This window comes from Gadus chalcogrammus, chromosome 12 (assembly GCF_026213295.1).
Source record: "Gadus chalcogrammus isolate NIFS_2021 chromosome 12, NIFS_Gcha_1.0, whole genome shotgun sequence".
NCBI classification, from domain to species: Eukaryota; Metazoa; Chordata; class Actinopteri; order Gadiformes; family Gadidae; genus Gadus; species Gadus chalcogrammus.
Window position 1 is genome coordinate 21,410,033 of NC_079423.1, and position 12,964 is coordinate 21,422,996.

A 12,964-nucleotide genomic window follows, 5' to 3' on the forward strand; every position below is an offset into this window, starting at 1 on the left:
TAAACCCTCTGTGTACTTCTGCAGGATCATGGTTGGTGTCAGTTGTACATATTTTGTAAATGTGTTTGTAATTTGTGCAATTTGACAAAACTGCACATGCACCTGTTAAATAAAAGTTGACCACAAACATTATCTACGTCCTTACTATTGAATATTAATTTAGAATGTACAACTGTTCCTTGAACTTTTAAATCAGATAAACAAAACCTGCAGCTATCGTTCAGAGACATCTTCACGCTTAATCTTGTTTTGTTTGTGTACAGTCTGCGCGTGCGCGCAACGTGGTTTCCGGCCGGTCCCCGTCGCATGACATACGTCACGACCAAACGCTATGCGATTGGTTATGGCAGATCCGGAGTGGCACTGGGCAGATCCAATCATTTTAAATCTTCTACAGACACCCGCCTCCAAGTGAGTGAACGTTTGTCAATTGAGCAGTTCCAGACCTTCTGTACAAATGAAATGAAGTACGATGGTCTGGTAGGACCAGGCTAGGTCAGCTCTCCACCGGCGTCTCTCGTTGATGTTGGAGTAGACGATCAGCATCGCTTGGAACTGCCGGTGGATGTACTGCAGGTCCTGCTTCATGGCGGTGTCACGTTAAAATTGTACCGGGGGCGAAAATTGTACCAGCCTACGGCATCAGTTGTTGACAACTTGACAACTGATTTGATTGGGTTGTCCGTTGCCGGGCAGGTTTAAAAAAACATTCGGCTCATGTTTCCAAAGACGAAATAACATAATACAGATAACGGATCGCTAGATAACACTTGTTTTTACTTTATATTTGTCCTCCTCATCGTCCTCATCGTCATCCGCTTTTCCGGGGTCGGGTCGCGGGGGGAGCAGCTCAAGCAGGGGGCCCCAGACTTCCCTTTCCCGGGGCCACATTGACCAGCTCTGACGGGGGGATCCCGAGGCGTTCCCAGGCCAGTGTTGAGATATAATCTCTCCACCTAGTCCTGGGTCTTCCCCGAGGTCTCCTCCCCACTGGACGTGCCTGAAACACCTCCCAAGGGAGGCGCCCAGTGGGCATCCTTGCCAGATGCCCGAACCACCTCAGCTGACTCCTTTCTAAGTAAAGGAGCAGCGGCTCTAATCCGAGTTCCTCACGGATGGCTGAGCTTCTCACCCTATCCCTAAGGGAGACGCCAGCCACCCTTCTGAGAAAACTCATCTCGGCCGCTTGTACCCGCGATCTCGTCCTTTCGGTCATCACCCAACCCTCATGACCATAAGTGAGGATAGGAACGAAGATCGACCGGTAGATTGAGAGCTTTGCCTTGCGGCTCAGCTCTCTTTTCGTAACAACGGTGCGGTAAAGCGAACGCAATACCGCCCCCGCTGCTCTGATTCTCCGGCCAATCTCACGCTCTACAGTACCCTCAATCGCGAACAAGACCCCGAGGTACTTGAACTCCTTCACTTGGGCTAAGGACTCATTTCCTACCCGGAATAAGCAATCCACCGGTTTCCTGCTAAGAGTCATGGCCTCAGATTTAGCGGTGCTAATCCTCATCCCAGCCGCTTCACACTCGGCCGCCAGCCGATCCAGTGAGTGCTGAAGGTCACAGGCCGATGATCCAATGAGGACCACATCATCTGCAAAAAGCAGTGACGAGATCCTCAGACCACCGAACTGCAACCCCTCCCCCGACTACGCCTCGATATCCTGTCCATGTATATCACAAACAGGATTGGTGACAAGGCGCAGTCCTGGCGGAGACCAGCACCCACTGAGAACGAAACTGACTGGCTGCCGAGGACGCGAACACAGCTCTCGCTTTGGGAGTACAGAGATTGGATGGCCCTGAGGAGAGACCCCCTTACCCCATACTCCCGCAGCACCTCCCACAGTTTCTCCCGGGGGACCCGGTCATACGCCTTCTCCAGATCTTGGAGAGGTACTTGAACTCCTTCACTTGGGCTAAGGACTCATTTCCTACCCGGAATAAGCAATCCACCGGTTTCCTGCTAAGAGTCATGGCCTCAGATTTAGCGGTGCTAATCCTCATCCCAGCCGCTTCACACTCGGCCGCCAGCCGATCCAGTGAGTGCTGAAGGTCACAGGCCGATGATCCAATGAGGACCACATCATCTGCAAAAAGCAGTGACGAGATCCTCAGACCACCGAACTGCAACCCCTCCCCCGACTACGCCTCGATATCCTGTCCATGTATATCACAAACAGGATTGGTGACAAGGCGCAGTCCTGGCGGAGACCAGCACCCACTGAGAACGAAACTGACTGGCTGCCGAGGACGCGAACACAGCTCTCGCTTTGGGAGTACAGAGATTGGATGGCCCTGAGGAGAGACCCCCTTACCCCATACTCCCGCAGCACCTCCCACAGTTTCTCCCGGGGGACCCGGTCATACGCCTTCTCCAGATCTTGGAGAGGTACTTGAACTCCTTCACTTGGGCTAAGGACTCATTTCCTACCCGGAATAAGCAATCCACCGGTTTCCTGCTAAGAGTCATGGCCTCAGATTTAGCGGTGCTAATCCTCATCCCAGCCGCTTCACACTCGGCCGCCAGCCGATCCAGTGAGTGCTGAAGGTCACAGGCCGATGATCCAATGAGGACCACATCATCTGCAAAAAGCAGTGACGAGATCCTCAGACCACCGAACTGCAACCCCTCCCCCGACTACGCCTCGATATCCTGTCCATGTATATCACAAACAGGATTGGTGACAAGGCGCAGTCCTGGCGGAGACCAGCACCCACTGAGAACGAAACTGACTGGCTGCCGAGGACGCGAACACAGCTCTCGCTTTGGGAGTACAGAGATTGGATGGCCCTGAGGAGAGACCCCCTTACCCCATACTCCCGCAGCACCTCCCACAGTTTCTCCCGGGGGACCCGGTCATACGCCTTCTCCAGATCCACAAAACACATGTAGACCGGATAGGCATACTCCTATCCGCCCCATCCAGGATCCTTGCGAGAGTGAAGAGCTGGTCCGTAGTTCCACGTCCGGGGCGAAAACCGCATTGTTCCTCTTCAATCTGAAGTTCGACGATCGTCCGAACCCTCCTTTCCAGCACCTTGGAGTAGACTTTACCAGGGAGTCTGAGAAGTGTGATACCCCGGTAATTGGCACACACTCTCTGGTCCCCCTTTTTGAACAGGGGAACCACCACCCCGGTTTGCCACTCCTTTGGCACTGTACCCGACTCCCACGCGATGTTGAATAGGCGTGTCAACCATGACAGCCCCTCAACACCCAGAGCCTTTAGCATTTCTTGCTGGATCTCATCAATCCCTGGGGCTTTGCCACTGCGGAGATGTTTGACTACCTCAGTGACCTCCACCAGGGAAATTGACGACGAAACACCATCAACCTGAAGCTCTGCCTCCAACATAGCGGGCGTGTTATTCGGATTCAGGAGTTCCTCAAAGTGTTCCTTCCAACGTCCGACAACCTCCTCAGTTGAGGTCAACAGAGTCCCATCCTTACTGTACACAGCTTGGATGGTTCCCCGTTTCCCCCTCCTGAGGTGCCGGATAGTCTTCCAGAAACACTTTGGTGCCGACCGAAAGTCGGCACCAAACTTCTCCATGGCCTCTCCGACTTCTCCATGGCCTCTCCGAACTTCTCCCACACCCGCTGCTTAGCCTCCGACACGGCAGCAGCTGCAGCCCTTTGAGCCTGTCGGTACCCTGCAACCGATTCAGGAGTCCTCCAGGATACCATATCCCGGAAGGCCTCCTTCTTCAATCGGACGGCTTCCCTGACCACCGGTGTCCACCACGGTGTCCGAGGGTTACCGCCCCTTGAGGAGCCTAAGACCCTGAGGCCACAGCTAGCCACCGCAGCTTCAGCAATGGAGGCTTTGAACACCGCCCACTCCGGCTCAATGCCCACAACCTCCACAGGAATGCCAGAAAAACTCAGCCGGAGGTGTGAGTTGAAGATACCTAGGACGGGGGCCTCCTCCAGACGTTCCCAATTCACCCGCACTACTCGTTTGGGCTTACCAGGTCTATCCGGAAATTTCCCCCATTCCCTGATCCAACTCACCACCAGATGGTGGTCGGTTGACAGTTCCGCCCCTCTCTTAACTCGAGTGTCCAAAACATGCGGCCTCAGATCAGATGACACGATCACGAAATCGATCATCGATCTTCGGCCTAGGGTACTCTGGTACCAGGTACACTTATGAGCACCCTTATGTTCGAACATGGTGTTCGTTATGGATAATCCATGACTAGCACAGAAGTCCAATAACAAACGACCGCTCGGGTTTAGATCAGGGAGGCCTCCCCACCACGCCTCTCCAGGTGTCTCCATCGTTGCCCACGTGGGCGTTGAAGTCTCCCAGCAGAACTACGGAGTCCCCTACTGGAGCCCCATACAGGACTCCATTCAGGGTCTCCAAGAAGGCCGAGTACTCTGAACTGCTGTTTGGTGCATACGCACAAACAACAGTCAGAGTTTTCCCCCCTACAACCCTTAGGCGCAGGGAGGCGACCCTCTCGTCTACCGGGGTAAACTCCAACACCGCGGCGCTCAGCCGGGGATTTATGAGTATCCCCACACCCGCCCGGCGCCTCACGCCCTCGGCAACTCCGGAGAAGAATAGAGTCCAACCCTTATCCAGGAGTACGGTACCGGAGCTGATACTGTGCTGTGCGTGGAGGTAAGCCCCACCAGATCTAACTGATAGCGCTCCACCTCCCTCACAAGCTCCGGTTCCTTTCCCCACAGTGAGGTGACGTTCCACGTCCCCAGAGCCAGCTTCTGCCGCCCGGGTCTGGTCCGTCGAGACCCCTGACCTTCGCTGCCACCCATGTGGCTGCGCACCCGACCCTAACGGGTCTTCCCACAGGTGGTGGGCCCATGGGATGAAGAGAGGGGGGGTGCCACGTAGTGTGTTCGGGCTGTGCCCGACCGGGCTCCGTGGCAAACCCGGCCACCAGGCGCTCGCCATCGAGCCCTCCGTCTGGGCCTGGCTCCAGACGGGGGCCCCGGGCTTCCTCCGGGCCGGGTCACATCTCCTCTTTTTTAGATATTTATATTTGTATTGTATTGAATTGTTTAATGGAATTTAGCTAGTAAACTGAGTGTTTAAAGCAGGTTTCAAAAACCTGTCTTGTCACGCTCAATGAACAAGTGCAATGAACGAGCATGAAAGTTCGCGAATGTTCAAGAACCTTCCTACGTCATTCGACGCGATCGCCCTCTGCCAGGCAACAGACGATCGCGTCGTCTGTTGCCAGGCAGGTTTGGAATTTGTCAACAACTGATGACGTAGGCCGGTACAATTTTCGCCCCCTGTACAATTTTAACGTGACAGCGGCAACACCCTCAACTCCCTCCAGGCGTCCGAGTTCGTTGCCGCCACAGTGGATGAGCAGGACATCCGGGGCTGTTCTTCCTCTCAGGGACTGTAGGAAGAAAGGGATGAGGGTCTTCCATCTCAGTCCACCCCAGGCAAACCAACTGACCCTGGCCTCCAGGCTAGACCCCGAAGCCGCCGCCATTTGCGCCATTTCGAATTTCAGCCGCCGCCAGCCAATAATTGTATAAGCCAAAATAAGCCGCCATCTGATAAACTTTGGCTGAGCCATCTAGAATTATTTGCATCAAGTTATAATTCCATCACATAGTAGGGCTTTGACTCCGAATGTGAATGAAGTATTGATTAGACAGCGATTTATTAGAAACCGAATAAACCGTTAGATCGCGTAAGACCGGTAACCATAGTAACGCCGGTAAACAAACCTTGCAAAGCCCAATCCAGGTCTTACTGAAGGCATTTAATGGTCAAAATATTATTAATAAATATTCGAATATATTCAAATATTAATATTAATAAACAAACAAACTTCGAATAGGATTTTTGGGCAAAAGTCAAAGCCCTATCACATAGAGACATACACACGAAAAATTTCAGCCATTTGTAGCCATGAAAAATTTGGCGGCTGCAGCAGCCATTTAGGTTTTGGCTGAGCCGGCTAGCCAGCCAATAACTTCATCAGCCAGCCATTATTCTCAAAACAAATGGCTTCGGGGTCTACTCCAGGCCAAGGTGGGGGCCACAGGTTTCCCTGGCTCTCTTGCGGACGTAGCTGTCCCCGATAATCCATACTTCTGGCCCTAAAGATTACAAAACACAGATTACTGTTGTGATGGAAAATCTACATGTTGTATTGTTTTGGTCTATATGAATTTAAGTTTTGTTGCTATTCTGTGTAATTTTATATAGTGTCTGCCTTCTGCTCTCCTTTTGGGTCATTTAAAGTGTGAACGTTCTAGGGTCGTGTGATGCGTTTTTTATTGTCTTCCTCTTCCTATGTTTTCGTGTGTTGTAAATCAGCCAATCGTAAAGCTTTGATGTATGGAGGTTTCAGCGATATATGGGGAACAAATCTGGAAAAACTGAGATAACGGGACCTGCGAAGGTGATGTTGGAGAAGCATGGTGAAGCGGCTCTGGAGGGTTTAAAATATTGGTGCAAACTGGGTTTTCCTGAAATGGGGAGTTTTAGCTTAAAACGATTACAGGAGTTAGAGAAACGATTGTTGGAGTCAGAAATGAAAAAGAAAAGTTCCAAACTATGTTGGTGCGCATTTTATTTGTGGGAAAGAGAGGGCCAGGATAGGAAAAAAAATCAGCCAGGGACAGAGAGCGTAGAGAGTGTAGGGATTTTTAATCTCAATGTCACCCGAGATATAGACCCGGACCTGGACTGCACCGGCGGACCGCGTGCGAATCCCCCTTCTCCTCCCCCGTATGACAACGCCCATGAAGCCGCCTACCCTGACCCCGAAGAAGAGGAGAAAGCCCCCACTCGCAGCGCGAGAGAAGATAGGCCTGCAACTCGTAGCCAGGGGAATGCTCCACAATCATTCCAGCAGGCGACGGCCACACCGACCAAGCGGGAACCCGTCGCCAGCCGCTTGAGAAACCAGGGAATGGCGTTCTCCCCAACTCTTAAACATGGTGACGTGATGGATGGACAATTCCCCATGATCGAAGTACTGAACCCCCAGGATGGCAGTCCAGCATACGTTTTCCGTGCATGGAGACCCAGTGACATTAAGGACATAGCGGAATGGCTCCCAGACCTATCTGCAGTGGGAGGGGCTGCCTTCGCCACAGCCCTTCAAGAGTTGGTCCAACAACACAAGGCCTCCATCAGCGAAGTTCGCCAACTCTGTACGTACAGCCAAGGCGACATGCCTTGGAGGGACGAAGCCAAGAAGCTCCAGCTCGCCCAACTGGAGGCCCTGGAGAATCCTAAGCCCACCTGTCGCAACAGAGACCAAAGAGGCGACCGGCCGAAAGAAAAGAGAAAGGAGAACGCCGGACGATGGAACTGTCATTATTGTGGAGCCGAGGATCATTTCATCAAAGACTGTCCCAAGGAAAAAGAGAGAGGCAAAGATGGAAGGGGGCATTCGCATTGACGGGACGCAGGAGCAGGCCAGGTCCAAGGAGGAGGTATGAGCACCATAACACATAACACAACCAACGCGAAAAATGGTCTCAGCGTCACAACGCACGCAAGCACCACATCCAAATGATTGTTGTATGGTTCTCAGCACCCTTACGCGACCTGATCAGCTAAATGTAATATTATATATGGTTATTATATATATTTATTATATATGGTTATAGTAAACAACGGGCTATTGTAGACAGTGGATACTCGATTTTTACAATCTATCACAACCAATTTAATGGTCAACCATATCACACAGCCATGACATGACCCCAACTGACCCAGACTAACCCCGACTGACCCCCGACTTACAACGTGACGGGGACAACAGAAGTGTGTTGCCTAATATTGAAAATGCTGATTTTTATATTATGATATTTTGTTAATGTTTTATGGCCAAATGGCAAGAAGGTGAATTAATGAACGTATGAGAGAGATTGGAAGAAGTATGTGTTATGGAAGGAGAAGAGATAGATGAGAACGTAAGGCAAGACAAGATAAGGAAAGGGGTGGGGAGAGAGATAACCCATCTGCATCGACTTTTGTTCAAATAGATCCGGACCTGGACAACGCTCCTCCCCCTCCTGCTTTCAGCCCGACCAGTGGCCCAATACAGTGCAAATACCCCACGTCACGACTCCTCTTCATCAGACTTTATGAAGTTACAGACCATGGGAGGCCCACCTGAAGAGCTACGGAACGGTCTGCTGGACGACACAAGGAGACAGTCCAGCAGGACCAACAGCACCAGGCACTTCAAAGGACAGCCCGTAATGCGGATGAGAGGCAGGAAGCAGAGAGAGAGGTGGAGGCGTGTCCAGGCGGAGGGAGAGAAGAGCAGTGTACGGAAAGTATCGCACTAGACACAGCATTCACGTATATTACAGGAGACGAGATCTAATGTGTAACTAGGACTGTCTATATGAGTTTGTGATAGTTTCTAAGAAGTATATCTGAAAGGTTTGAAAGTTATTAGGAAAAGTAGTTTGAAGGATCAAAGACAAGTAGAAAAGTTGAAAGTTAAAGAAATGTTGTTTTTTTCAGAATTAAAGTAGAAGGTTTTTGGTGCACTCGCAACAGAAAGCCATGCTTACAGGCCTGGGATTTCCCTTATTATGGTAAATTGACGCATGGGAAAGTCCATGCGTCAAGAGGGGGGATGGGGAGCCCACAACAACAACCTTGGGTATACCAAAGCAAACCAAAGGAAATAATACAAATCAAATAAGAATATTTTTTGTTTAGAAATATTTTTAAAAAAGGTAGCCTTGTTTCTTAGTTTTAGTTAATTTTTTTATTTTTTATTTTTTTATGACTTTTGAATATATGGAAACAGATGACTTGATTGTGATGTTTATGGGGATAATTATCAAAAGGGGGGATTCCCAAAGAAATTATCCAGTGACAATGGTTCACATTTGGTGAACCAAGTCATCCAACAGAATTGATCCACGCAACCATTGTGCGTACCACCCTCGGAGTGGTGGGACAGTAGAGAGGGAGAGTGGTCCCGTAGAGAACAACGTCTACGGGACAACAAGCCAAGGCAACTGCAGATACAGCCCAAGGAAGGGCAACTCAACGATACATGGATTACTATCGAAGACGTGCCTGGAATTCACCAAGGTGGTTGGAATCATTCCAAGTCCTGTGGATCACAGCAAGGTAGCTAAGAGTGCTACCCACGCCAGCCACTGCAAGCGGGCACCATCACCAACAACAAAGGTCACTTCCGACCCAACCCCCCTGGCCGTCACCCCACACTGAAACCAGGGTGAAGTGCAAGTAACTCACCCTTACACACACAATCACGTCAGAACCAGGCCCAAAAGACTGTCTCTGGCCTGGGGAGAGATGAGGCCAGAATCAACATCATTCAGAATGGATGCCAGCCCTGGGCCACTATATGATGGGATTGATAGTGTGATGGAAGTTTAATGGTATTTTTCCAGGTGATGTTAGGTGATTTTATGCTACCTTCTGTAAAAGCGAACGGTGGTATAAATATCTGTACTTGGAGGCCATGGTTGGACATAGTAGATTATGAACATATGCATGTTGTGATTAAGTGATCATTTTAATCCTAAAGGTTGCATCATTTTGTGATTATAAATAATCAAAGGGGGGATTGTGATGGAAAATCTACATGTTGTATTGTTTTGGTCTATATGAATTTAAGTTTTGTTGCTATTCTGTGTAATTTTATATAGTGTCTGCCTTCTGCTCTCCTTTTGGGTCATTTAAAGTGTGAACGTTCTAGGGTCGTGTGATGCGTTTTTTATTGTCTTCCTCTTCCTATGTTTTCGTGTGTTGTAAATCAGCCAATCGTAAAGCTTTGATGTATGGGCTTGTTTCGTCGACCCCCTGGCTAACGTCAACGAGACCAGAAGGTCACTCACGGCCGCCGACCCCTCAAATGGCATCGGGGGGGGGCTTCAATAGAAAAGATTACCATCTGGTAAACAAAGGCTGTTGGTTTTATGGGGGGGACACCCCCTCCAGATGCCAACCCAAGTGAATAAGAACTCATTACTTTCAAACACTCAGTGGACTTCTGCAGCGTACCTTCAGAGAATGAAGTAACACGCAAAGAGAAGCTCCCATCTGAGGCCTCAGATTATTGTAATGTATGCCTGTTATGTTGTTTGTTGATGCATGTTGTGATGTATCTTTGTTCGTACTTTTATTACAAATATATATATAACCACTAATTGTCAACAGTATTGTGTGCTTTTTGCATCTAAATATCTCATCTGCTTAGACGCAATATCTGATACAGAAATTGCCACGACACTGTACATTTAAATACAGAATGAGGGGAAAATGTAGCACAAATAGTTTGTTATTGATTGTTTTCCAATGGACTGTTAACATATAGACGAATACAGCTTAATATATCCTATGCATACAGTAAAGCTTATGTCATATGCAGTAGGCCTACTTGTATGAATTCAGTAAACATGTATTTCTAATAATTTGCCATATTAGGGAACACACAGACAATACAAGATGAGATTTGGTGAATATATTCTCCTTACTGTACATCCACACCAGAAGCGAATTGAGCTACCAAATCGCCGGAAGTCATTCACTTTCTATGGGCAAGAGCGAACAAAGCGACCAAAGCGACCAACGCTACCAGCGGCCAAAGTTGAGCGACCAGAGCGTCCAAAAAAAGTTGAAAACTGTTGAACTTTATGCAAATTACTTTGACGCGTTTCAGCAGCAAAACACTGACAGCCAATCGGAACATAGACGCTCTTCGCTTGCGAGGATCCCAGGGAACACTGGCAGGCACTTTTGAATTGTACGTCAAGAGCGACTTGAGCGACCAAAGCGAACAGAAATATTCGCAGCGAAACTTTATGAGCGACCAAAGCGTCTTTGACACTTTGGTCGCTTCTGGTGTGGACGTACAGTTAGACATGCTAAATACTTATGTTGAATAGGGGGTTGCCCCGGCACTCCAGCCAGCAAACATCAACTGTAGACATCCAATGGTAGCATACTTTACTATTTCTGGAGAGCTGTAATGTTTTACATTATTTAACATTCTCTGGGTACACCAGCTGATGTGTATATATTGGGCATTTGATTCTCGTTTCAGTAACAGAAATATATAAAAAAACGAGTGGTTATTATTAATTATGATTTCTGTTTTAAAATTAAAGGTGCTTTTCTTATAAAGTCAAAAAGGGGCCAACTAATCTAAAATAATAATTGTTAAACATATAGAGAATCATCGGGGGATTAGTAATTTATACTTCCATGGTCGGTAAACAATGCGACTACGATCGCTCAGACCTCTCGCTTATGATGCTACAATGCTAACAATGCTAAAACACAAGAATATTTCTGCATCCGGTACGTCGTGAAGTAGGGCGTGGCTAGGCTCCCGTGATGCGGAAGCATATCTCTCCTTGATGTTGGGGACTCTCTAAATCGACGCCACTTCGCCCGGGGCAGGACTTTACGTCCTACGTCACTCGCGATGGGTGTGCATGTGAGTTTTGGCTTTATGGTACGAACACACCAAACGCGTAACCCGCGTAAGATTTACGTGCGTAACGCAGCTAAAATGTTGCTTGACCATTTTGTGTCAAAAATGGTCCTACGCAGCTACGCGCCTACGCTCCTACGCGCCTAGATGAGTCCATGTCCATGCAAGTGAACGGAGCGTTCCCTCTTCGTCATAACTATCAAACCAAACATCCTTCACATTCACCGAGCGAACATTATGAAAGTAAAATGCACATTTCTCGCTAAAAATGTTTCCATAAACGCATTTAATGGCGTAACTATGTTACTATTTCCACACAGAATAAAGAAAGTTGCGGCCGTGGCTGCGCTGGAGTCCGAGGTAGGTAACCCAAACGCCGCCGTGTTTGGGTGATAGAGTTTAGATCGGGTTAGATTAAATAATCTCGGATATAAATAACAATAATCGGGTTAAATAACTTCACATGGTGTGTCTGGTGTGTTTCCAGCATTCGTAGTGTTGATCAGCAGATATATAGTCCGCCAAGACGTTGAGGTTGCTTAGCAACCAGAGACTCTGTCCATGCAAGTGAACGGAGCGTTCCCTCTTCGTCATAACTATCAAACCAAACATCCTTCACATTCACCGAGCGAACATTATGAAAGTAAAATGCACATTTCTCGCTAAAAATGTTTCCATAAACGCATTTAATGGCGTAACTATGTTACTATTTCCACACAGAATAAAGAAAGATGTCGGCCGTATGCTTCTGTCCAAGCTCACTACTCTCTGCCAGTGACGTCGGGTCAAGCTCAACGCTGATTGGGCAACGCGGCTAATCGTCATGCGTAGGAGCGTAAAAAGTTCAATTTTTTGAACTCCGCGCCTAGGCGCGTAGGTGCGTATATATACGCAGCACATACGCGGCTAACGCGGCTAAAATGTTGCTTTAGCGCATGTAACGCATCTACGCAGCTCATACGCGCGTAAACCAATGGTTCCCTATGGAAAAATTGCCGATTTTATACGGTCTTCTTCTTCAGTGGGTTTTTATGGCAGCTGGCATCCAAATTGTTGCATTGCTGCCACCTTCAGGTTAATTTAAGTCATATCTTCATATTCTTTTAATCAGACCAGTGTCTGATGAAATACTATAAAAAAACAACACCTTCCCCTCCCACTTGACCCCAAATTTAAAATACCTTTAACTGAAATCTCTTCTAGACCCAACTCTCTCAATGTCTCTAGTAACTCCTTCCTTTCCCTGCTGTATCTCCTACAATGTATAAGAACAGGAGGCACTGTCTCGGGTTGTTGACATTCATCACACATTCCATCTTGATGTTTCCCTATGATAAAAAGAGTACTATTCAATAATGTGTGACCAATTCTCATTCTAGCAATAGTAACCTGTTCTTTCCTTCTCATCCCACAAGGTTTAGTTGACTCAGTCACTCTTCCATTTAATGAGAATAAGTGTCTCCCTTTAGTCTCTCTCTCCCATAATTGTTGCCACTGGGCCATGATCCCCT

The 12,964-nt window shown here is 48.3% G+C and overlaps 1 protein-coding gene across 2 annotated transcripts; it reads left to right on the forward strand.

The window, feature by feature from the left end:
* Positions 1-273: 273 nt before the first annotated feature.
* LOC130393821 (uncharacterized) lies at positions 274-10,377 on the forward strand. Of its 2 annotated transcripts, none has more exons than XR_008897163.1 (2): positions 274-411; positions 8,008-10,377. XR_008897163.1 is itself a non-coding variant. In XM_056604566.1 (2 exons), the coding sequence occupies exon 1, from the start codon at positions 6,366-6,368 to the stop codon at positions 7,416-7,418; it is 1,053 nt and encodes a 350-aa protein (XP_056460541.1). In that variant the 5' UTR covers positions 5,605-6,365; the 3' UTR covers positions 7,419-7,452; positions 8,008-10,377. The 2 variants fall into 2 exon arrangements, 1 of the variants encoding a protein (XP_056460541.1); XM_056604566.1 differs by lacking the exon at positions 274-411 and adding an exon at positions 5,605-7,452.
* The last annotated feature ends 2,587 nt before the right edge of the window (positions 10,378-12,964 follow it).

What these genes read in the sequence shown, in the direction of transcription:
- LOC130393821 (XM_056604566.1), top strand. Translation starts at nt 6,366, where the DNA reads ATGGGGAACAAATCTGGAAAAACTGAGATAACGGGACCTGCGAAGGTG.